The following is a 27,813-nucleotide window of genomic DNA, read 5'->3' as shown; positions in this document are numbered from 1 at the left end:
TCAGAAAATGAAAGTGCCATTATAGACAACTCCGCGATACTGGCTCAGAAAAAGAAATAGGATGCACTCTATTAACAGAAGTACAAGCCCGATACGCGCTTGGAATGACAGGTTTGGCGGCCAATGGAGAGGGAGGGAGCATATAGAAGTCAGAGTCCATGCTACTACATAAACCATAATTCCGACGGTGGTGGTCATTTTAAATCTAATGGAGTTGGTAATTTTAATGGGCATGGATAATTGGATGTTTGCCCATTTACTTGGAAGAAATAATAATAGAGGTAAGATAATGATAACCACGAGGATTGGCGGTACATCATGAAGGACTAAGAACGACACAAGAATCTCAAAAAATAAAACCAATAGAAGAGTCGCAAATTTCCTCGACCACAATCTGTAGACTTCGTCTTGGAGGCCTACGCCTTCCATCAATTGTCGCTGTAGCTGCTGAAGTACCCGCTCATCCCATCGCACTCTGGGACAGCCACTAACATTAAGAATCTCTAATGACCTCAAATGTTCCACACCTCTCATCTCTCGTAAATCATAGCAGTTATGAAGATATAGTTCTCTGAGCGTTGTGAGCTGCCCCAGTCCTGCTATGCTCCTGATCTCCTTACATCCGCAAAGATGTAGAACTATAAGATTTGTGAGCTGACCCAACCCTGGTATTTGCTTGAGCCTTTCACACTGAAAAAGACCCAACTGCTCCAAAGAAGTCAAATATTCCAGACCTGGCAGCTCTCGTATCTGACGGCAATCGAAATCTAGATATTTAAGCTTTGTGAGCTGCTGCAACATCGGTATGCCTCTAAAATTCTCACATCTAGTAACAGACAATACCTCCAAAGAAGTGAGATGTTCCACGCCTGGCAGCTCTTGTATTTCACGGCATTGCCAAACACGTAGTTCTCTAAGTCTTGTAATCTGCCCCAACCCTTGTATTATCTCCAGCTTCTCACATTTCTCAACAGTCAGCCTCTCCAAAGATACCAACGCTTCAAGACCGGGGAGCTCCTTAAGATTTACACAGCTCCTGATGTCCAGTTCAAAAAGATTTAGCAGACCGGAAAGCCCTCCTATTTGCCTCAAGCTATAACAGCCTCTCAATTGCAGTCGTTGAAGGTTAGGGCAAATACCCTCTTCAAAAGATACCTCCCTTATTTCTGCCTCTGACAGCTCTAATGTCTTCAGCCCAGACATGTATTTGTAATTGGAGCAGTTCAATCTATTCAACGCTCTTTCTCCTTCTAATGACAAGAGTGCTTCTCTTTCTCCAACCCTTTTAAATGGAAGCTGGCGCAACGGACAATCTGATACTATTAAAGATTTTAGATTCTTCATCTCCACAAGATGTTGCGGTAAGTATTCTATCCCACTATCCTTTATATCCATATGTGTCAACTCAGTGAGCAGACGAATGGACTCGGGCAACGATTTCAGTTGCGGCGAAGAAGAGACTGATAACATCTTCAAACACTTGAGGTCAACGATCCAAGGTGGCAGCATTTCCAACAAATCGCTACCTAAATTTAAAGCTTCCAAATTGCAGAGGCATGCAATGATGTTTGGGAATTCTTTTAACTTAGTTCCCTGCAAATACAACTTTCGCAAGGATCGTTGGTGTGCAACTTGTGGAGGAAAATCGGTCACTCGCCCACAGAATGAAAGATCCAAGTATTCCAGTGTTCTAATATCTCCAATTGCTTCATTGGAGATTATCAGAGCTTCGCAACCCTTCAATGATAGATGTCTAAGTCGAATTAAATTTCCAAATGTATGGGGAAGACTGCACAAAGAAGAAGCACCTTCCAAATCTATTACCTGGAGGTTTGTTAGCTCTCCGAAGGAATCAGGCAGCGACACCAATCTAGAGAACCCTTTGAGGACTAAGTATTTCAAAGACAGCAGAAAACAAAATTCGTCGGGCAACCTTTCTACTGTGACTGCTTCGGAGTGATTCCATAGGACAATCTTTTCGAGTGATCTCAGCTTCTCTATAGAGCTTGGAATCTCTGAAAGGGGAGAGCAGATATTTAACTCTCTCAGATCGAATGGCAACGCCTTCAATGTTTACATTTCAATATAAGATTGTATCCTACAAAACAAGAAATTAAATGATTAAATGAACAAATAAGAAACGCGCACATATTTTTCTACCTGACATTGATGTGGCCATAGTGTACTCAATTTGCTTCCCTCCACTTCTAGAACTCTTAACTTGGTTAGCGAAATCCAATTTGACAAGGAAAAGTGGGAACATTTATACCAGCGGAGCCATATAAGATGTGGTGGTCGCACTCTGCTCAAAATGTCGTCTAAATGATCTTCTTCAATTGCAACAAGTTGCAGTTTCTTCATACCAGAAGGATGGAAATTATCGAATAGATACCTGACTTCTGAACTTTTGATCCGTGATATTTCTGGACTTGAGGTATTTGAAAAGCAACGTTGTTCATCCCGGAAGAAATCAACAGAGGAACGAACTATACTAACTCCACGAAATTCGTTTCGTACCTGATGAAAATTCTATAGTAAATCTATCTATCTTTCTCTTAAGTAAAGAACTTTTAAATATTAAATTCAATTAAATAGAAGATGAAGGTTTCGATTAGTTAACTACTTACAGGTGATGATCGCTGCAAAGTGTTATTGTTTGTCCAGATACGATGGGGCATGGATGCTTCCATTGCAACATTTCTTCCCATGTCCCTGATGTGGTCGTGCATATTTATTTTATTTTCATTGTCCACTTCTAACAAATGCTTGTTTTGCAGATTTTGAATCCCCACCTCGCCCCATATTCTGATGGCCTTATCTCTATCTTCTCCAATGAAGAAACATGTAATATCTAAGAATATCACCTGATCTTCTTTTGTAAGTGAGTCATAACTGATTCTGAGACTCCCCTCTATCTGCATAGGCAGAGTGTGTTGAAGTCTATCCAATTGCTCTGTCCAGTATCTCTCATTTTGTCCACAAACAAGTGCCCCAATGACCTTCAATGATAATGGTAATCCATTGCACGCTCTGACAAACCGATCTACCAGATCTGCAAATTCTGGCAGTGGAAGTGGATGATGAAAGGCGTAGGAACAGAATAGTTGTTTGGATTGTGGAAAATTCAGCTCTTTTAAGTTATAAAGGGATGACTCTAACACTCCTGAGCTTGTGAGGACGTGTTTATCACGTGATGTAACCAAAATCAAGCTTTCAGGGGTAAGGTCTTTCTTAATTGATAGAAGCACTTCCAGCTGATGGGCATCACTTACATCGTCAAAAACGATAAGAGCGTGACAAGATAAGGGGTGCCGTTTAAGCATCCCTATACCTTCTTCTACGCATTCTGTTCCCATATTTTCAAGCTTCAAGTCTTTAATGAGCTCATTTTGCAGATAATTTAGAGAGTTTTTAGTGCAATTTTCTCTAACATCTTGCAAGAAGGAGGATTCTCTGTAATGTGACCTGTTGCAGTTGAAGAATTGTTTAGCGAGTGTCGTTTTTCCAATGCCACCAACACCCACAATTCCTATAACTTTGGGATTCCCTTGGTCCTGTAACACCATTTCTTCGAGTTCTTCTATTTTTGGATCCAAACCATTTGGATGTTCAGCCACATACAAAGGTTGTTTTTGTTTTCGAACAATTTTGAAAACTTTTTCGAGGACAGCATCCAAGAGCTCGCCCTTGTCCCTAAATAATATTTTGTTATAAAGTAAATAAGTAGTCAGAAACGCCAAGTAAACATCAGCAGGTTATATCATTACTATACTGATTGAGAGAGAGAGAGAGTAGGACATACTTACCCATTAAAAGATTTCAGTTCGAAACCGCTTCGATCTGCAACATCTGAAAGTGCAGCTCTCCAATTCTGAATAGTTTCTGAGCTGTAGCGTGGCTCCTTTCCGTCAGATGTTGTCTTCTTTTGGAGCTCCAGCAGGGCTTCAGCGTACGCTCCTTGTTTCTCTGGATAGCGGACCCTGAAGGATCCACATTGAAAAATATCGAAAGAATTGTAGCCCCCGAGTTGTTCATCAGGACAAGCTCCTCAAGGCACCAACTAGATTTCGCGTAAGTTGGAGAGAAAATTGCAATCTGGACATAGGCACCATGTATAGCTTCTTCTATTTGGGAAGAAATTTTGCGTCCCTCCTCCATCTCCTCCTTGTCGAAAAAAGCATTCAATCCATGATCGCGAAGGCGTCTGTACAAATGGCTCGCAAAGGAGAGTTTAACATCCGGCCCCCGATGGTTTATAAACACATCGTAGGACCTAGATGTCGAGGAAGAAGAGAAGGTCGTGGAGGAAGAAGCTTCAGCAGCAGAAGCAGTGATAGCGCAACTGGTGACGGTAGTGAGATTTGCCATTGCCATTGGAATATGGAGATTATATGCCTTGATACACAGAAACACTAATAAGGGAATCGTCCAATGGAGATTATATCGCCTGATACACAGAAATGCTAATAAGAAACTACAAAAACCACGCATGAGCGTTATAAAGATCCAGTTTACGCGTTGAGCAGTAACACGTGATGTGCGTGCAACGGAAGCTAAATACGCGCCTGTATTATTTGATTATCAGAGCCTCAAAAAGCTTTAATTCAGGGTTTCAGGGAATTGGTAAGCGACTTAGTTGGAATTTTGAAAATTTCATTGTAATGTCGCAGCCAGCATCATGTAATTCCAAGTATTGCAGGAAAATTTGCGTTCAAATGGTGATGACGACTTTGAGAGTAAGCAAAGCGATTTGTATGGTTAAAGCAAAGCAGGACGAAGAAAATTTAAGGAGTTTTAAACTTCGATGATAATTAAAAATACGAGTGGTTGGAAATATTCGGAAAAGAGGCACGGTGGCCGCCCCATTGTCTTTATTCATTAAGAAAATAATAAAAAAAAATGGGGAATCTAGTTCAATCTAGAGAAAGACTTTTGAACACGATAATATAATTAAATATTATATTATATTACGATAATATGATTGAGAACGATTCATGGGAATGCAGTGTGCGGTGAATGAAGCTTCAAGGGAGCCGATTTCGCCATTCCAGTCACTAACACCGCCGGTGATTTTCCAAACGATAGAAAAATCAAAATATTTTGAATGATTGGTAATTGAGAACGACAAAGGGTACAGAAAGATTCATGGGAACGCGGTTTGCGGTAACGAAGCTTCCAGGAAGCGGATTTTGCCATTCCACTCACCTGACACGATGAAGTACCATTCCACTCACCTGACACGATGAAGTAATAGAGAGGGGAAAAGGGTTAAATAAGAAGAAAGTTCAACTTAACAACTAGAAGAAAATGGTTATATTTGATTATGGGAAAGAGAGGGGACAGATTGGTAATATTTAAATTAATAAAAATTATTATTATTATTATTTTAAAAACCATCAAACAGTTATATCTGATAATGTTCAATTCATATTTATTTATTTATTTAATTTTATTTTTTTCTAACAAAGAATTAAAATTAATAATAACGATTGAATATATATATTAAATACAAAGGATTTTAATAAACATCTATTCATATTAATAAATAATATAAATGTTAATTTGTGTATATATAATAATAACAATATATAAATAGTTCACTATTAATAAAAATTAATATAAAATTGTATATTAGGGTTTATAATAATAATAATATTATTGTTAGTATTATTTATTTATTTATTTAAGATTAAACAATAATATTAACAATTAAATATATAAAAATCACCTACTCATATTAATGAATAATAATAATGTAAAATTGTTTATAAACAATATATATAAATTACTATGTATAAATATTAATATTAGAATTATTAATATTTTTATTAATATTACCACAAAAATATTTATAATGCAAGAACAAATTCTATCAGAGAGTTAACAATTATTATTTATATATCAATAATCAATAAATAAATAAATAATAAATAAAACCCAAAAAAAAAACGGAGAGAATTAAGAAGAGAGGGCGGAAAGAATTAAGAAGAGAGGGCAGGAATCCAACAACTACTAATTTTCAAGCCGTCGTCGCTATTAATATTATTAGTGGACTTCTCAATTTCAAAGGCTTCCCTAAACTTCCAATGATGAAAATGGGGAACCTTAACGATAACCCTAGCCTCCTCAATGCATATATGATGCTTGGTCTTCTCTGCATGTTCGACTAAAGCTGAGGATTTGGTCCTCCCGTGTTTAATATCAGTAGCGTGTTCCTTAATCCTCTGGTTTATAGAACGACTAGTTTCACCTATGTAAGAGGTTCCACACGAACAAGGGATGATATAAACACCTTTTATATCCATGGGGTTCACTTGGTCTTTAAGAGACTTGGGAATTCCTAATGGTGCTGAGGGGTCTAAAGGTCGAGGAAATATTATGTTTCTTCAGGATTCTCGCAATCTTGTTAGTTGTCCATTTTCATCATCGGAAGTTTAGGGAAGCCATTGAAATTGAGAAGTCCTCTAGTAATATTAATGAGGACGATGGGTGGAAAATCAGTAGCTATTGGATTCCCGCCCTATCTTTTTTTTTTTAATATTATTTATTGATTATTGATATATAAATAATAATCGTTAGCTCTCTGATAAAATTGTTCTTGCATTATAAATAATTTTGTGATAATATTAATAAAAATATTAATAATTTTAATATATCTATATCTATATATATATATATATATATATATATATATATATATATATATATATATATATATATATATATATATTATAAACAATTTAACATCATTATTATTTATTAATACCAATAGGTGCTTTTTATATATTTAATTGTTATTATTATTGTTTAATCTTTAAAATAATAATAATAATAATAATATACAATTTTATATTAATTTTTATTCATAATGAACTATTTATATATTATTATTATATATATACACAATTTAACATTTATATTATTCATTAATATGAATAGGTGTTTATTAAGAATCTCATATATATATATATATATATATATATATATATTCAATTGTTATTATTAATTTTAATCCTTTGTTAAAAAAAAAATTAAATAAATAAATATGAATTGAACATTATCAGATATAGTCGTTAGCTGATTAAAAAAAGAAAAAATTAATAATCTTTATTAATTTAAATATTACCAATCTGTCCCCTTTCCCTCCCATAGTCAGACATAGCCGTTTTCTTCTAGTTATTAGGTTGACCTGTCTTCCTATTTAACCCTCATCCTGGATCTGTTTCTTCATCGTGTCCGAAAGATGAACCACACTTGCTAGTTCGAAACATGTCTTCCTAAAATTTCAATGTGACTTCTTCCGAAAAGCTCTTTATACAAAATACAATTAGATTAGAATGATATTAATTTAATTAAGGATTTGTTTAAAAAAATACTTGAATCAACCAAGAAAGAAGAAGGAAACTAAGGGGGTAAGAACAAAGAGAAGGGACCCATGAGCTGCTTAACTACCATTTATCGTCCCTAGTAAGAGTTTTACTCCTATTTTCAATTTCAATGGTTTCTCTTAATTTTTGATCATGGAAATTAATTCAAAATGTTTGGCTGGAATAGAGGAGCGGGTCCTATAGTGCCTAAGGTTCATTGCATGCCCCTGAATCCTTTGTGAAATGGAATGATTAATATCATTGATCTAGGGGGTTCCACAAGGACATGGAAATAAATAAACACCTTTCATGCATTTGGGATCAATAGTGTCACGCCCCTACACTAGTGGTAGTCTTTCAACCGCACGAAGGGGGTGAGGCACCACCACCCCTTTTCTTTTTAACAATACTCACGTGATGTGGAATAAGCGTACTTTTTATACTTAGTTTATTTTTCACTTTTCTAAGTATAAAATTCACATACACAGCGGAGAAATTCAATAATTCATCTTCATCATTATTATCATTTATACATATTCACAACGAATATTTAACGGGAGGGGAAACTCCCTCAAATATGAGTCTGCTCAATGATAATAATAATATTTTACAAAATATACAAATTACAATCTTTGTCAAAATTGTGCAAGTCGTCCTACACCGTTTGGACCACCCGAACCACCATTCGGAGTGCCCACCAGATACTTCCAACCTTTGCAGCTCGTTCAGAAAAACTCGTGTCATTTAGCCCATGCCTACGGCGTATCGCCTTGCCCAGGCGCCCAGCTATAGCTCACCAAACTTCCAAACACTCTTTTTGCACATTGTGTGCCTCTGCCTGGTCGCAACTTATTATCGTGCAACTCTACCACAGATTGCCTACCCTACCGTTCACCTTAACTCACGTCGTGCAGTAGACCCACGCCTGTTCGGTCTGTGCAACGGCGTGTCACCATGGTTGGCGCCCACCCATGGTCCACCCAATACTCCGGTGCCCATCTGCTTGTCCCACCGCATAGTTAACTCATACAATATATTGTCGTTTATCCGTCGTGTAGTGGCGCCCTTCGTGAGTTTCTCGCCCACCGACCGAATGAAATGAAAACTTTCGCAGAGCTCGCCTACCTGCCAAAATGCACCCGCATGCCAACCTACGGTGCGCCTGCCCTTCGGACCTACGGTCTGATCGCCTGAACTGTTTCCTGATCCTTGGCATGGTTCTGTGGTCAAGAGTTGCCTTGCACCTCGCTTTTCCTTATATGCTTAACCCCTTTTCTCGCCTTCCACTTCCATCTCGCGCTTGTTGAACATGAAACTTGTTGTTATTTTCCACCAAGGTTCCGTTCATATATATGGTAGCTCAACCATGGTAGGGACATTGGCATATAGCCAAGCCAACCAAACGCATGTCATTTCACCATTATTTCACCATTGGCCATGGTGTGGGACACCCACACATAGGACTTCCCACCCATATAAGTCCGCCAAGAGTTTGACACTTAGTCATTTATTTTTAAATGACTCGCACGTCGTACTACAGCTCACTGCTCACCTGTTGTCCACCCTCACCGACTCTCACCAACATGTCGGTTAAGCATGCAAGCCCGAATTGTGGGCTTGACATACTCCCCCACTCTAAATGGTTGTTGTCCTTGACAACACCATCATACGATATCACAAAGTATTGCTCGCTCCAACATCCAAAATTTCCATGCTGACCACCTCTGTTGTGCCATCACATAAACCATAAAGGCTCATGTCTCCATTAATCAAAAAGTCTCCTCAATCCATGATAATCAACCACCTTCGTCGCAATCCCCACATGCTGCCCCACCATGGAAGGCTGGTCCCTCCAACTCGAGCTACATGCTCACTGCGACATCTCGTGTTGACTCCATCATGTAACATCATTGTGTGAACTGCTGCCATGATACTCCAACCCAAATCTGTCACATCTTGGTACACTGATATCCCCCTTGACTCAAACTAGTCGGGTGATCAGTCCAACTGTCATGCTCAAACCATGAGAATGCACCTCCTCATTCCATCGTCGATCGTTTCTCTCAGCATCTTACCACAACATCAACTCGATCAAGAATCCATCTCCATCTCTATCAAAATGTAAGTCATGCCCATCCATGAAGTAGCCTCCATCTCATCTGCAACATGTTGTCCATGATTTTTGGTGTCAATGTTCTACATGTCAATCAGTCGCATCTATCCCAACATCATCACCCTTATAACTATAAAATCCATCTCCTCAAAATGAAGAGATCCTCTCATCAAACTGACTCTCGGTGTACCACATCTAGGTCCATGAAGCAACTTCATCATATCTGTAATGTGCCATCCCTCAAGTATACCAAAGAAATAAGTATACACCTGTCTCATCACCCATGTGCTACTCATGATCATAAACCAATCAGCTCCCATGTCAAAAGTGGTTAAGTCTCAGCTCAACCCATGCCCAAGTGTTGCCACCAAGGCATCATCATCATTGCAACCCCATCACTCCAAAGTGTCTCATATTGATCCTCCACATCAAGTCACTCTCCCGAGCACACCCATAAATGTGCTCAAGGGTATGCACCCCATACTACATCAAAGTCCCTGACCTCAGTTCCTTAATGCATCAGATCCTATGATACCATCTGTCATGCCCCTACCCTAGCAGTAGTCTTTCAACCGCACGAAGGGGGGTGCAGCGCCACCACCCGTTTTCGTTTTAACAATACTCATGCAATGTGGACTACGCCTACTTTCTATACTTAGTTTATTAAACTAAGTATAACATTCACATCCATAGCAGAAACATTCAATAATTCATCTTCATCATTATTATAATTTATATATATCCACAACGGATATTTAATGGGAGGGGAAACTCCCTAAAAGAGGAGTTTGCCCGATGATAATAAGAATATTTTACAAAATATACAAATTATAGTCTTTGCAAGAAACCCCAAGTTTCCTTTGTATAATCTCTCTCGAAATCATGCAATTCAGCTTGCACCACTCAAACCACCCGAACCACCGTTCAGAGTGCCCACCAGATACTTCTGCCCATCGCATCTCATTCAGCAAAACTCATGCCATTCAGTCCATGCCTACGACATGTTGCACTACCCGATGCCCACTGACAGCTCACCAAACTTCCAAACACTCCATTCGCACTTCATGTGCCTCTGCTTAGTGATAGCTCGATGTCGTGCAACTCTACCAAAGACCACCCGCCCTATCGTTCACCTTAACTCGCATCGTGCAATAGATCCATGCTAGTTCAGCGTGTCACCCTACCCAATGGCCACCTGCGATCCACCCAACACTCTAATGCCCATCCGCTTATCCCACCGCAGAGTAAAATCATAGACTGGCTTGTTGTTCAGTCGTCGTGCAGTGGTGCCATTCACGGGTTGCCCACTGAATGACCGACCGGAACAGATACTTTTGCCGAGCTTGCCCACCTACAAGCCAACTAGTGGTGCGCTCGCCCACTGCAGTGTGCCTGCCCGCTTGACCTGCTGTCCGCTCACTTGAACCGTTTCCTTCTCCTCGTCTTGGTACTATGGTCAAGAGCCGCCCTACACCTCACCTTTCCTTATGTGCTCAACCCCTTTGCTCGCCTTCCACTTCAAGCTCGCACTTCTTGAACATGAAACTTGTTGTTATTTGCCAGCAAGGCTCCGTCCATATATATGGTGGCTCAACCATGGTAGGGGCTTCGGAATATAGCCAAGCTAACCCAACACATGTCATTTCACTATTATTTCATCACCGGCCATGGTGTGGGGTGTCCACACATGGGACTTCCCACGCATATAAGTCCACCAAGAGTTTGACACTTAGTCATTTTTTCACAATGATTTGCGCGTCACACTCCAGCTCATTTAGCCAGCTTGTCATGCCATTCGGGCGTGCCCACAACTCATCGTTCCAACTGCTGAGCTCATCGTTCGCCCGTCCTGCGCCCTAGCCGACTCTCACCAACGCGTCGGTTAAACACACCTGCCTGACTCGTGGGCTTGACAAATATGGTCTTTGACAGATCTTAAAGAGTTACAAATGGTTTTAAAATGTCTAATGGTGAAGCCAATATTTTGCTTAAGAATTCTATCAATCTTGTTATTTGTTCCTTTGATATAGGGAAGTTGGACACTAGAGGAACATCTTTTTTAGTTATAGGTCCCTGACTAGCTTTTAAAAAGGCTTTGAAACTTGGCAACTTACTATAACCATTCTTCTTCAAGACATTAAAGAAACCATCAGATGGTCTTCATTAGAAACCCAAATAACCCTAGTATCCAGAGTATTGAGAACACCTAGTTTCTGGGCTAGAAATTTATGAGATTTTGCATGACTATACTGCTCACTATGGGTTTTCTTATGAGAAACCTAGATCTAGGTTTGAAACACATCAACCCTTTGTTCTCGACGTGATTTATCCAGCAACTCTGAGAATTAATAATAATAATAATAACTAAGATAAACCCAAGGGATTATAAACCCAAGGGTATAATATTAAACTCAAGGGATAAATATTATAAACCCAAGTGATTATAAACCCAAGGGTATAATATTAAACTCAAGGGATAAATATTATAAACCCAAGGTATATAAACTATAAGATAAATATTATAAATCCTAAAAAAACATGTTTGACCATGGTTGATTTACATATTGACACAATCTTTGTCACAATGCGATGTTGGACCATGGTTGACCATAATTTATTTTCATATTGAGACAACATTTTTCACAATGCGATGTTGGACAATGGTTGTTCATGGTTGACCATAGTTGATTTTCATATTGAGACAATCTTTGTCACAATTCAACATTGGACCATGGTTGACCATGGATGAACATGGTTGTCACAATGTGATGTTAGACCGAGAGATAATTTTTGTCACAATGTGACCAAGGTTATTGACCATATTTGACCATGGTTTATTTCCATATAGAGACAATATTTGTCACAATGTGGCGTTTGAAAATGGTTCACGAAGATAAATGTTATAGACCCAAGGGAATAATAAAGCCAAGGGATTAAAACTAAAAGCCAAAGGAATTACAAACCCAAGGGTATAATATTAAATCCAAGGAATAAATATTATAAAACCATGGTCTATAAACCCTAAGATAATTATTATAAACCCTAAAATGAACATGGTTGAACATGGTTGAATTTCATATTGACACAATCTTTGTCACAATGCAATGATGGACTATGGTTGACAATGATTAATTTTCATATTGAGACAACATTTGTCATAATGCGATGTTGGAAAATGGTTGACCACCATGGTTGACTTTCATATTGAGACAATCTTTGACACAATGCAGCATTGGACCATGGTTGTCACAATGTGACGTTGGATCAAGAGACAATCTTTTTCATAATGTTACCATGGTTATTGACCATGGTTGACCAATGTTGATTTCCATATAGACACAATGCGATGTTCAAACATGGTTTACCATGGTTGAATTTCATAGTGAGACAATCAATGTCACAATGCGACATGGGTTGATTTTAATATTGAGAAAATCTTTGTCATTATGTGATGTTGGACCATCGTTGACCATGATGACAAACCCAATGGATTTATACTAAACCTTAAGATAAATATTATAAACTCTATGAATAATATTATACCCTCAACATATGAACCCTTAGATTAACAAACCTAAGGGATTGATATTATAAACCCAACGAATTAAAACTAAAAACCCAAGGAATTATATACCTGAGGGTATAATATTAATCCCAAGGGATAAATATTATAAATCCAAGGTATATAAACCCTAAGATAAATATTATAAACCATAAAATAAACATGGTTGACCACAATTGATTTTCACATTGACAGGATCTTTGTCACAATGTGACGTTGGACTATGGTTGACCATGACTGATTTTCATATTGAGACATCATTTGCCACAATGCGATGTTGAACAATGGTTGGTCATGGTTGACCATGGTTGACTTTCATATTGAGACAATCTTTGTCATAATGCGACATTGGACCATGGTTGACCATGGTCGTCACAATGTGATGTTGGACCAAGGGACAAGATCTGTCACAATGTAACCATGTTTATTGACCATGGTTGACCATGATTGACCATGATTGGCCATGGTTGACCAAGGTTGATTTCCATATAGACACATTCTTTGTCACAATACAACATTCAAATATCATTGACCATGGTTGATTTTCATATTGAGACAACCATTGTCACAATGTGACATTGGTTGATTTTCATATTAAGAAAATATTTGTTACTATGTGATGTTGGACCATGGTTGACCGTGATTATAAACCTAATGAATATATATTAAACTAGTGTTCCATGGGGTCACGTCCCCCACCTGGGGGTCAAGTTTCCTAGCTCCCTCATGCTCCAGGGACTTGGGGACGAGAGGGGATCGTTTCCCCACGCTCCCAAAAATAGGGTATGCGAGGAAACTTGAAAGGGGTCGTTTCCTCCAATTGGGATCATCTCCTAGGAAAAAGGGGCCTTAAGGGGTCTTGATGGGTCGTTTCCCTAGAAAAAATTCACAAATTTTTTTAGAAACAAAAAATTCGTAATTTTTAATATTTGTTGACCGACCAGGAAGGGTTTACGTTATGTTCATTTCACATTTCATTTTCTATTTTCTCCTTCATTGAACTGAACACTGCCACCATCGCTAAGCAGCTTTATGTCTTCTCCTTCGTTAAATGGAACGTTGCCAGCATTGCCAAGCAGCCTTCTGCCCGATCCTTCGTTGAACGGATTACCTTGAGCAATTATGCTCATTTATGTTTTGATATGTTTTTATGTTATTTTGACTCTATAAAATTAAAATTTTTGACTCTTGATGTATCAGACTTGACTTTTCTAATTTTATTTCAATATTCAATATTCAATGTTCATAGTTGGAAGTAGAACATTAATATGGTTTAAAGTTTAAAGTTTAAAAATTTATAAATTTATAATTTTATAATTTATTTCATTGTGCATTGCTAGTAAGTTAGTAGACTAGTAGTTACACTTTACAATTACGAACTTACATGTATAATGTATGATTATAATTTATATGATAATGATATTAATGATCATGCTTTTTGTTTTAAATTTCTTTCAGTTATATGATTCATCGATTTATATTTTATATTTATAAGTTTTTAAGACCTCGTCGTCCCCCCACGTTTCCTAAAAATTGGTGGGGAGCTTTTGCATAGGCCACTCCTGTGTATCCCCACTCCCTCGCCTCCTTGTCCCAGAAACTTGGTGGAAAATTGTATTAAACCCAAAAATTAATATTATAAACCCTGGGAATAATATTATACCATAGTAATATGAACCCTTAGATTAATAAACCTAAGGGATTGGTATAATAAGCCCAAGAGAATAATAAACCCAAGGGATTAATACTAAAATTCCAATGGATTATAAACCCAAGGGAATAATATTAAACCAAATGGATAAATATTATAAACCAGAGGTATAGAAACCGTAAGATCAATATTATAAACCCTAAAATAAACATGGTTTACCATGCTTTACCATCATTTATTTTCATATTGGGATAATATTTATCACAATGTGATGTTGGATCATGGTTGACCGTGGTTGATTTTCATATTAAGACCATATTTAGCACAAAGTGACATTGGACCATCAGTGACCATGGTTTACCATGATTGTAAACCCAAGGGATTTATATGAAACCCTAAGATTAATATTATAAACCATATGAATAATATTATACCCTAGGAGTATGTACCATTACATTAATAAACTCAAGGTATTGATATTATAAACCGAATGGATCAATTCTAAAACCCCAAAGTATTATAAAACCAAGGGAATAATATTAAACCCAAGGGATTTTTATTATAAAACCAAGGTATATAAACCCTAAGATAAATATTATAAACTCTAAAATAAACATGATTGACCATGATTGATTTTTATATTGACACAATCTTTCTGACAATGGGACATTGGACTATGGTTGACCATGATTACTTTTCATATTGAGATAGCATTTGTCACAATGTGACGTTGGACAATTGTTGGCCATGGTTGACCATGGTTGATGTTGGACCATGGTTTACCATGGCTAACCATGTTAAATCATGATTGACCATGGTTGACCATGGTTGAAAATGGATAACCATGGTTGATCTTCATATTTAGGCAATCTTTGTCACGATGTGACATTAGACTATGGTTGACCATGATTGAACATGATTGATTTTCATATTGAGACAATCTTTGTCATAATAAGATGTTTGACCATGGTTGACCATGTTGACCATGATTGACCATGGTTGATTTTCATATTGAGACAATATTTTTCATAATGCGACATTAGACCATGGTTGACCATAGTTTGAACATGGTTGTCACAATGTGACGTTGGGCCATGAGACAATCTTTGACACAATGTGACCTTGTTTATTGACAGTGGTTAAGCATGATTTATTTTCATATTGAGACAATCTTTGTCACAATGCAACATTGGACCATGGTGGACAATGGTTGATAATGGTTGACCATCTTTGACCATGTTTGACCAAGAGTAACCATGGTTGATTTTCATATTTACTATGATTGACAATGATAGACTGTGATTGACCATGATTAATTTTAACATTTAGACAATCTTTATCAAAATGTGACGTTGGACCATGGTGCACCATAGTTGAACATGGATGACCATGATTATAAACCCAAGGGATTTATATCAAACCTTAGGATTAATATTATAAACCCTATGAATAATATTATTCCCTGAGAATATGCACCCTTAGATTAAAACACCCAAGGGATTGATATTATAAACCCAAGGGTCTAATAAATAATAATAATAATAAAATATTTGATCAAATCTTTATAAATAGATATTAATAATTATTAATAATAAAACTTTATGAATTAAAAGTGTCTTTTTGTTTTGGTCCATGGATTAGTAGCTCTAAATGTTATATTATGTCTTTATTACCAATCATTAAAAAAGTATCTACAATCCAACCATAAATCATTAAAGAACATAAAGCAAAAAAACAAAAAACTTCATTTCCTTGGTTTGGTAAATATTTGTTGTTTATTATTCAAAATTGTCATTAAAGCAAAGTTATATTTAATTTTTACTATTACATTCATCAATTTGGACTAATTATTTTATTTCTTATTACAAATCCAAAAGAATATATAATAAAGAAAACAACATTACAATGTGTATGAAATTCAAACAAAATAGATACAAAATTAAGTGCAATAACAATTTTCGTATCAACAAATATAAAATATCCCCACACTGTATGAATTAAAAAAAAACATGTATACAAACTTGTCGAAAAAATTCATTAAATCTCAATACTTGAATGAGATTGATTTCATTGAAATCAATGTTTGCTCCCTTAAAATAATATTGATTCGAAATGCATCTATTGTATATGAAAGTGATTCAAAATCCATGTGGTTGATGCTAAGAAACAGAAAGAGATGGTGTTCTGCTTCGTTGCATAGAGAAATGGGTAATGAGTTTGATTCGACGGTATTTGTACATAGTGAATCAAATTTTATATTAAGTTTTTTTCCAAGTTTTAAATTGACAATTTCTATTGAGAAATACTTGCAAATTTTAATCCTAAAAAATTCTTAGAATTAAAATTTTTATTAGATATTCTAAAATATAATAAATATTTGAATTTCTAATACAATCCCATTGAACAATTTTAAGCCATTTTTTTATTTTACCGAATATACACACACCCTATGAAAAAAATGTATGCATCCATCAAATCTAAAGTGATCCCAAGATTGTTTTTAATGTGATCATTTGAATTTTTCATTTGTTAACTAAACAACAAAGTAGTTTTAATGAAAATCATGTTAACATGTCGTTTTATTTCATTTTCGATGTCGCCTTATTATATTTGCCGCAAGCATGGTATAACGCAATCATTTTTTCTTTTGATTGTGTATTACTTTGTCTTTGACTAAAAATTTATGGCACTTATTTATACTTTTGTTGGAATATAATCCTAACATCTACATTTATTTTTTAGCCTAAGTATCCTTGACTTAGCCACATGCACTAAAAATCATGTTCACACTTGGTTTTTGGTAAACTTGCTCGGTGGACCAACTTTCCCTTGTTTTTTGCCTTTAAAGGCTTAATATTATGGAAATATTGGCCCAACCACTTTCCTAAACCATTTAGACATCTATGTGCATGTTCACACCTAACCATACCTCATCCACTTATTTGCGGATTGGCACCCCACATGAAGATTCCCCCTTAAATCAAGGGATTTGGTCCCCCAAACCATTTTAGCATGTTTTAGAGTTTCCTTCCTTGGGAATTGAACCCCTCCTCATGCTTTCCTCATGGCAGATAGTTGGAATAGGTTGTCTTGAGTCATTGTTTCTATTTTAGGCCTCCCTTTAGCTTTTCTTAGCCTTTTCTAGTTTTTTACTAGTTTTTTCCTAGTTTTCTAGATTCGGCAATTTCTATATAACCACCTCCCTTTGGGAATAGAGGTTTGGTTTCTCATGTATTAATATTCTTCATTAATTTAATACAATGATTTTATGGAGAAAACTATTTCTCTCCTCTCTTGAATATTAGCAGATTACTTGTGTTTAATTTAACTAGAATTCTAGATCTATGGGAGTTTCTGCAGGAATTCTACATGGTAGCAGAGCTAGTTCGAATCTAGTGGATTGTACACGGTTTTATTTGTAGGTATAGATCATCAGGAGGCATAGAAATCAACAATGTATCATCTCTCTCAGCCCACAAAACTCGTTCTAAATCCTTTCAATTACTTCGAATGCAAGACAGAGATTACTCTGCTCCTCCGAAGCAAAGGGCTTTATAGGGTAACAATGGGAATGGAGAATGAACCAACTTCTATAGTGGAGAAGATAAATTACTTCAATAAATTATATGAAGAAATTGGGCTAATATGATTACCAATTTCTAGAGAACTCCTCTATCATGTCAGTGGAGCCACTACTCCCGATGCAGTCTGGACCACATTAGAAGAACTATTCAGCAAGCAGGATGAAATGAGAGTGCATCAACTGGAGAATGAACTGATATCCCTCAGTCCAACTCATTTCAGCCACCTGCAAGAATACTTCACCAAGTTTAAATCCCTCCTCGTTGAACTTGATGCATGTGGAGTCAAGAAAGAGGAAGATCAACTCATCCTTTTGATTCTCTCAAAACTAGGCCCTGAATATTCTGTATTTGTATCGTCTTTTCAAGCATCTAAATTGACTCAAGAAAAATGGAAAATACCTCCATTGAATTACTTCATTGCAGCATTGACTCAATAGCAAGCTAAGTTAGTCCAAATGGGTGCCATCAAGCATTCAAATAACCAAGCACTTGCAGCTACTGATGCTCCAAAGAGCAGTGGAAGAGACAAGCAAAAAGGGAAGGGTAAATTTAATGAATCGAAGAAGAAGAGACCCGTACAATCTTCTGAGAGCTGTTCTTTTCCTAAGGGTAAGAAGAAGAAGGAAATAACACTTTGCAGCTACTGTTCTAAATGATTTCATCCCGAAGAAAATTGCATGAGGAAAACAATCGATGAGATGGCTAAGCAATTGCAGTAGCACAATCTCACCGTGCCCAAGAATGCAAAAAAGAAGGACGATAATAGAACAAGAGATGGGAGAGGGAGAGAACGAGATGGTCATGCTTTAATGGCTATCACATCCACTCCATCAGCTTGGATCCTTGATTTAGGTGCATCGAACCATATGTCTGCATCAGAAGATGAATTTTCCTCCATTGAAGAAAGCACTAGATCCCCAATTTACTTGGGAGATGCCACACTCGCAAAGGTGTGTAGAGAAGGAATTGTAGACCTTGAAGGGGGCTTCTTCACAAATGTGCTTCATGTTCCCTCGCTATCAGCAAATCTACTCTTGATATATCAAATCACTCATTTCTGGCTTTGGAAGGAAGGTGGAGTTCACTCCAGACTCTGCATTGATTACCAACATTTCCACGGGCTCACAACTTGCACATGGAATTGCAAATCACGGTTCTCGTTTGTATTTCTTCTCCCACTTTGTTCCTAAATCTATTAGCACTATATTTTTGTCACAATCTAATGATATCAGCAGGTTATGGCATGGAATATTTTTCCATCTAAATTATAAGTACTTGCATCAACTCAGCAAGGAAAACATGGTAGAAGGATTGCCCAATATTAAATTCACAAGCAGTGTATGTCAAAGATGCATTCCTGGCAAGCATCCAGAGCAAAAGTTTGACAAAGGGAAGGCACAAAGAGCTTCTTCACTTCTTGGGCTGATTCACAGTGACATCATGAGCCCATTCCCGCATCCTTCAATTAGTAAGGCTCAATATGTACTCACCTTCATAGATGATTTCTCTCACTTTACTTGGGTATTTTTCTGAAATTAAAATCAGAAGTATTTGAATGCCTTATAGAATTTAAAGAACTTGTTGAGAATGAGTCTGGGTCTAATATTAAGATATTTTTTACTGATAATAGGGGGGGGGGGGGGGGAATATGTCAACAAATATGTGCAGCAGCTTTGTATTGATGCAAGTATACAGCTACAAAACACAGTGAAATATACACCACAATAGAATGATGTCGCGGAGAGGAAAAACGCGTCGTTAGAAGAGATTTCCATTTGTATGCTACAATCCAAATCATTAGCTCCTAAGCTATGGGCTGAAGCTATTAATTGTGCAGCATACATTTAGAACCGCATTCCTCACAAAGCACTCAAAGGCACCACTCCATTTGAATGTTGGACTGGTAAGAAACCAAAAATGTCGCACTTTCACATTTTTGGTTCATGAGCATGGGCTCACATTCTAACAGATAAGAGGAAGGCTTTGGAGCCTCAAAGTGTTGAATGTATCTTTGTTGGATATCTTGATAGTTTCAAAGGATATATATTGCTAGACACTCACACTGAAAATTTCCTTGTAGCTCAAAGTGTGAAGTTTGAAGAAGAATCACTGCATGATTTTTCAGCAAACCCTGCCGAGGAACCACTTGTCGCCGCTGATGAGGAGGATTCTGAAACTTCTTCGAGCACTTCAGAGCAGACATCAAAGAAGCTTATTGGGTTTGATTCAAAGGATGAGGAGTAGGCAATGGCCAAGGATAATTTTAGGGGCGAATGTTCGTCCTTTGGCGAAATTAAGGGGTTTTAAATTTTTAGTGGGCGAATATTTTGTATCATAGTACATTTTTACAAATCACCTCAAATAGCCCACCTTATTTTAAGGGAGAGGGTAAAAAAGGTAAATTTAGCCCTTGAAACTAGGACTTACAACCTTCCATTCGCCCATTTTCAAGAATAGGTTTTATTTAAGTGAATCCTATGGGCCAAATACCATATTTATAAACGAGGTATGGTCAATCAATAAAAATATAAATAAATGAGAGGTATGGTAAATAAATAAAACATTTTCTATATTTACTCCATAAGTCACCTTATATACATGTAAGGGTGTAAACAAATAAAAATATAAGTAAAGTGGAGGTATGGTAAATAAATAAAACGTCTTTTTATACTTACTCAAAAGGTATGGTAAATAAATAAAAATATAAATAAACTAGACGTATCTTAAATAAATAAAACCTCTTTTTATATTTAGTCCATAACCCTCGTTCTATTTATGAAGGCTCAAGAAAGAGGTTTTATTTAAGTGAATCCTATGGGCCAAATACCATATTTGTAAAAGAGGTATGGTAAATTAATAAAAATATAAATAAACGAGAGGTATGGTAAACAAATAAAACATTTTTTTATATTTACTCCATAAGTCACCTTATATTTACGAACACTCAAAAAATGGGTTATATTTATGTGAAACCTATGGCCAAAATAGTATGGGACAAATACCATGGACTAGATTGTTATTAATACCATGTAAAAAACCATTATTAACCCTAATATTAGAATTAATAAAAATAAAAATGGCACATGGTATTGACCCATGGTATTCACCAAAATGGCACATGGTATTGACCCATGGTATTCACCTGGAATGTAGCCTATTTAAATGGGGGAATTAAACCAGCATGTAGCCTATGCTAAGATTCACTAGGACTTTACAAAGTTTTATTATTTAGTGAAATACTCGCCAAGATCTTACAAGATTTTATAATTGAGTAAAATATTCGCCATGCCTGGTGAGAGATTCGCCAAAAAATTATATATACATATTATATTATTGATAAAATCGCCTTCCATTTTTCCTATATACCATGGAGATTCGCCCATTTATTATATTTATAAATTTAGGTGGGGTTCTTAAAATTTTCCCTGGCCATGGCTGCTCCAACTCAACTACCAACTTGGGCAGAGAAAACCCTGCAAGATGCAGGTGAACTAGTTTGTGATCCTGTGGATGTGAGAAGGACTAGATCACAGTTGTTTGGGGCTCCTCAAGCCCTGGCTACCAACGAACCATTGATTCCCATACATTTCTATATGAAACTTGGTTCATATCCACAATCACACTTTGAGGCTGCTAGAAACCTGCTTTGGGAGGCTGACATGGATGAAGAGTACTCTGCTCTCATGGAAAACAACACATGGGACTTGGTTCCACTTCCGAAAGGAAGAAAGCTTATTCATTGTCGATGGATCTATCGAACAAATATTGCTGCAGATGGTAACATCAGAGAGTACAAAGCTTGACTTGTTGCAAAATGATACTCACAGGTACATGGCATAGACTACACAGAGACATTTCCACCTATTGCAAAAATGGACTCCATTCGACTAGTTTTAGCCATTGCTGCTTCTCATAGATGGGAAGTTCATCACATGGAATTTGTGAAGAGCGCATTTCTTCATGGAGATCTCAATGAAGAGATATATATGGAGCAGCCATAGGCATACATTCAGAACTCTTCCCTCATTTGTAGATTAAAGAAATATTTGTATGGCCTAAAACAGGCTCCTAGAGCCTGGTATGCAAAGATGGATTCTTTCCTTCTTTCCATTGGATTCATTCGATGCAAATTTGATCTGAATGTTTATTCGCTGCAACATGATGATTTCCTTTTGCTGATAGTACTTTATGTAGATGATTTACTGATGACAGGGAACCTTACCTCAACTATTAATTCGGTAAAATCAACATTGCACAATCGATTTTCCATGAAAGATTTGGGACTGTTGCACTACTTTCTTGGTGTTGAAGTTTCTCAGTCTACTTTAGGGATCAAGATGGAACAGTCTAAGTATGCATAAAATCTACTTGTGCTCTTTCAGATGACAGAATGCAAGCCAACGACATCTCCCTTTCTTTCGTTAATCAGATTTGAGGATGCGCATACTATACCTTTGGTGGATAGTACACTTTATCAACAGTTAGTTGGTAGTTTTTTGTATCTTACTCACACCCGACCTGATATATCTTTAGCAGTAGGAGTTTGTTCCAGATATATGCATGAGCCCCAAGAGCTGCACTGAAAGTTGCAAAGAGAATCCTTAGATATGTGAAAGGTACTCCCAATTTTGATATCCGTTATGCTGCAGATTGTCCACTTTCACTGATTAGGTACACAAATTCTAGTACAGACCGCAAGTCCACCTCTAGTTATGTTTTTAGCTTTGTTTCAGGGCATTTTTGCTGGTCTAGCAAGAAGCAATCCAAGATTTCTTTATCTACAGTCGAGGCATAGTATAAAGGTGTAGTGAATGCAGCTAGATAGGTTGTTTGGTTGTAGGGGCTTCTCTTTGAGTTTGGTATTCAGTATCCACTTGCGACTGTCATATTTTATGACAATCAGGGGTCCATTCAGATATTGATTTATCCAGTTTAGAGGCAGAGGACCAAGCACATCGAGATTCACATGCATTACATCCATGAGTTGATCCGTGACTGAGTCATATCACTATAGTACTGCCTCACTGAGCAACAAGTTGGAGACATCTTGACCAAGTCTTTCACTGAAAATAAATTTTCAGAACTGATAGCTATGCTTAGAGTGGTGGAGACAACTGAGTAGGCCCTTTTGGCCACTTAGCCCTTTTTTCCTCTTTTGGGGGGTTTTCCTACGAGGTTTTCCCTCTTTCTTCATTTTATGAAGATCTTTTATTTATTGTACCTAAGTACCTAACATGGCATCTTGGCTGGGACTCAGTTTAGCTAAGTGAGTTAGGATTAAGGGGGGGTGTTGGAATATAATCCTAACATCTACATTTATTTTTTAGCCTAAGTATCCTAGACTTAGCCACATGCACTAAAAATCATGTTCACACTTGGTTTTCGGTAAACTAGCTTTGTGGACCAACTTTCCCTTGTTTTTGCCTTTAAAGGCTTAATATTATGGAAATATTGGTACAACCACTTTCCTAAACCATTTATACATCTAAGTGCATGTTCACACCTAACCACACCTCATCCACTTGAGTTATTTGAGGATTGGTGCCCCACATGAAGATTCCCCCTTAAATCAAGGGATTTGGTCCCCACCATTTTAAACACAAGTAATTTGCTAATATTCAATAAAGGAGAGAAAGAATTTGCTCCATAAAATCAATGAATTAAATTAATGAACAATAGTAATACATGAGCAACCAAACCTCTAATCCCAAAGGGAGGTGGTAATCTAGAAAACTAGGAAAAAACTACTAAAAAACTAGAAAAGGCTAAGAGAAGCTAGAGGGAGGCCTAAAATGGCAACAATGACTCAAGACAACCTATGCCAACTATCAGCCATGAGGAAAGCATGAGAAGTGGCACATTTCCGAAGGAAGGCAACTTTAAAACATGCTAAAGTGGTTTGTGGGGCCAAATCCCTTGATTTAAGGGGGAATCTTCATGTGGGTGCCAATCCTCAAATAACTCAAGTGGATGAGGTGTGGTTAGGTGTGAACATGCACTTAGATGTCTAAATGGTTTAGGAAAGTGGTTGGACCAATATTTCCATAATATTCCAACAAGTTTAACATTAGGAAATCATTTTTTGTTATTTTTATTATTATTTAAATTTATTTATTTGTAATATGATTAGTTGAGGTCTTATTATGGGTTGTTTAATAACGTGCATTTGTATTAGTTACCAATTTTTTTGTTTTAAGTTTTATTTCCATTTTATTTATCTTTTATCATTTTCATCTTCTTTTTTCTATTATTTCTATTTTCATGAATTATATTTTTTTCACAATATTTTCAATTTAAAATGATTTTTTTCTATTAGTTACTATTTTTTTTTTTTTGTTTTTAATTTTATTTCTTTTTTATTTTTTATTTTTTTCCCTTTTTCTATTATTTCCATTTCCCTAAATTATAGTTTTTTCTCCATATTTTATGACAAAATTTAAAGAGGAAAAAATATTTTAAAAACATTTTGCAATATTTTTTTTTAGGTTTTTTTGGTCTTTTTCTTTGGCATTTCATTTTTTTCTCTATTTTCAATATCAATTCCTTTAATCATAGTTATTTTTTTGTTTCTTGTTAATTTTTAATTTGACTTTATTTTTTTCCCTTCACCTTTCTATAATTTTCGAAGCAACAACTATACAATAAAACTTCCATTTCAATGAATATAATTAAATTAGTAAAAAACAATTCTAAAAATAATAAATTAATTTTCAAATATTATAGATTTGGAAAATGACAACTTCTCAAGTTGAAGTTGGCAATATTTGTAATTTTTATTTATTTATTTCGATTATTGTTAAATTAAATATTTCAATTAATCATTATTTTCTTATTGTTTGCAGTCCCCGAACTCTAACAACAGCTAAATATTTTCACACTAATGACTATACCCCCAAGTGCACATGTTAGCATATTTTCATTAAATGTTAACCCTTGTATGCTATTATTGATTGTATGTTAATGGTAAGTTTCACTGGGTGAAACCCATGAGATGAGGGTTCAAATCTCATTGAGTATATATATAACCTATTGTGTCTTGGCTAGAAGAGTAGGCGACCCCATAGTGGAAGTCTCGGCTCTTGTTGAGGCATAAGTTTCCTGCTATTGTGCGGCTTGCAGGCTGTTGCACGTAGCCTAGGTTTATAGTGGCAGCTAGTTAGATTTGATCCTGGGTCTGTTGAGGATAACTCTCACCAGTTACCGATTATCCTAGATTTAAAAAAAAACAAAGGCACTTGTGCCCAACCACTATTATGTTGCTCAAATCCCATTAATAGGTGGAATTTTTGTAAAAGTATTGTAGAAATTTAGTCGTTATTACTCATAAAAGTTGTCTTTTAAATAATGGATGGGGTGTAACTTTGTTTCAGAAATAGTTTTGGATGGAATAAATGAAGTATCTAAGAGGAGATGAGTTGGATGAGAACGTCTCTTCGTGCTTGTCATTTCTTTTTGTCAACAATAATTATTCATTTTATATGGTGATGAGTTTTCTTTTCAATTTCAAAGTAAGCATCGAATAATTTAATCAAAGCATGTATTTAGAAACCGTAAAAGCTTAATATCTGACTAGAGTAAACATGAAATAATTTAATCAAAGCATGCATTTAGAAACCGTGAGAGCTTAATATTTGATTGGTGTTACGGTTTTTGTCTGAGAGAAACAAAGTTGTTTTTTAGCTAACTGTATTTTTTTTTTGAGGTAGTTAACAAGTTTTTATGTAAATTATAGTTTTCAACACAATTTTTATAAAATAGTAGCCACAATGTAGATGGGATTTTAGTTAATTTTTTTCAACTAGATTTCAACAAATTGATAGATTATTGGTTTGCTACATTTTGTCAAAATAGTGAAATTTATGATTTCCTAGAAAGTGTTTTTATTTTTTTATAATTTTTTTTTTTTCTAAATAAGTTTAATCTATTAACAAAGTAAGGAGGTACAATTACAATGTGACTGAAGTCAAAACTCTGCTCTGAAGAGAGGCAAAACCGTCAAGAAAAGCAGATGAGAAGACTGACTGTAGGTAGTGAGCTCATAGTTGAGACGGATTTCAGGACCCATGTAGGGGACCGGGTTGATATTCTTTTGATAATGCATAAATAACAAAAATGCCAAAAAACACCAAAAAACCACAAAACTGTTTCCATTACAAACTTTCCCAGTGGTAAAGGTCGCACTAAATGAAGACAAAGCTGGGGTAAGTGCACTAGTCATCTGGAGGCTCTTCCTCAATACGACACCAACCATAATTTGGCAAATCCCTTCCTTGAGCCACGTTCTGAGTAGAGGGACTAGGGTCAGCCGGTACCATCACCGTATCCTAAGCACTGCATACCTGTACATTCAAATCCTACCGAGGCACATTTTCAATTCCCATCTGGAGGGATGAAGAAGGAGTAGAAACTACCCCCGAACCTTCCACATGAGATCTAGAGTCCTCTATCTAATTAGTCTCATGGAAGACCACCGCGATATGAGCCGTTATCCTAGGGCGATTCAGAGAGCTATTGAAGGAGAAGATAGTAGAGCCAGACGAGGAAGGAAGCCCAAGGTGGTAGCTAGAGGAATGGAGCCACCCTCTCCCACTGCGGGTGTTGGGGTAGTGGCCTACAAACAACTCACTGGAGAGGGAAGGAAAATTAGAGGATGAGCTAGAAGGCATGCACCGGGGCTGGCCTCTTCAGCACCCCATTCTTTGGCACAAAAAAGGCATCTGAGAGAGAGCAGCAGTGGGATGCCAGTAAGGCAGAGCAACAGCTAGGTAGACAGAGCAACAGAGACCCAAAGTGTAGGAAGGGAGCCAGCGGAAGAGCTAGAGCTCCTTCACTCAAAAAATAGAGTTGAGCGTTGAATTATCCTTTCCAAGCAAAATTCAGGAGGCCTTAGGAATGACAGGGCCAACAAGCCACCACCTGAAACCAGATACGACACCTAAGACCATATAATGAATCGACAAGACAAAGACTACGAAACAACAGCTCGAAACCAGAGACGAAGCTTAAGACCAAATAATGAATCAACGAGACAAAGACAATGAAACAACAGCTCAAAACCCAGGAGAGGAACGAGAGGGAGAGCAGGAGCCGCTCCGCCAGGAGGGCCAAGCCAAGCACCAGAGTAAATTTCCCCCGCAAGTGCCGAGAGACCTCAGGAATAACAAAGCTCACCTCAAACAGCCGAAAATCAGAAATGAGGCTAGAGGCGAGGGAATGAACCAAGTGAAACAGCATAAATGACTTCACCGCATACCCGAGACATAGCCTGGCCTTAACCTTTTCTGGCACGCCTCGAGATGCTCCATCCATTACTATAGCATTGAAGAACGTCGCCTTCTGATGCAGGCCAGAGCGTGCGGAGGGAAGAACCATCGTTGTAGACATGAAGTATGAACCAGAGCCACTGGAATGAGAGCTGATGAACCTTGCTCTGCGCGCATGCCAAGAGCTAACCACCTTACCTGTATTTAACTCTCTGTACTGGGTGGGCAGGTGTCGATCTACCTTGCCCCACCCCTATCCCTTCATAGTTAATG

General features: G+C 36.9%; 1 protein-coding gene across 1 annotated transcript; it reads right to left on the bottom strand.

The window, feature by feature from the left end:
* LOC149215265 (uncharacterized) lies at nt 1–27,649 on the bottom strand. Its single transcript, XM_089389676.1, has 10 exons — nt 27,335–27,649; nt 10,665–10,831; nt 8,920–9,091; nt 8,273–8,492; nt 8,073–8,153; nt 4,058–4,565; nt 3,807–3,980; nt 2,628–3,693; nt 2,161–2,517; nt 1–2,064 (listed from the first exon to the last, which is right to left on the bottom strand). Exons 1-10 carry the CDS (start codon nt 27,647–27,649, stop codon nt 1–3), a joined length of 5,124 nt encoding a protein of 1,707 aa, XP_089245802.1.
* Nucleotides 27,650–27,813: the final 164 nt, after the last annotated feature.

Source organism: Pinus tabuliformis, chromosome 1_1, assembly GCF_031772625.1.
Source record: "Pinus tabuliformis cultivar Carrire ecotype Pingquan chromosome 1_1, CPIR1, whole genome shotgun sequence".
Lineage (NCBI taxonomy): Eukaryota > Viridiplantae > Streptophyta > Pinopsida > Pinales > Pinaceae > Pinus > Pinus tabuliformis.
Note: the sequence above shows the minus strand (reverse complement) of the source record. Positions and strands in the feature narration are given on the sequence as shown.

What these genes read in the sequence shown, in the direction of transcription:
- LOC149215265 (XM_089389676.1), bottom strand. Translation starts at nt 27,649, where the DNA reads ATGGTTCTTCCCTCCGCACGCTCTGGCCTGCATCAGAAGGCGACGTTC. An exon ending in TCGGTGAGGGTGGACAACAG is followed by an intron (nt 8,493 to 8,919) that starts GTGAGCAGTGAG and finishes GCATTTTGGCAG; the next exon opens with GTAGGCGAGCTCTGCGAAAG. An exon ending in GCGTGGGTCTACTGCACGAC is followed by an intron (nt 8,154 to 8,272) that starts GTGAGTTAAGGT and finishes GGTGAGCTATAG; the next exon opens with CTGGGCGCCTGGGCAAGGCG.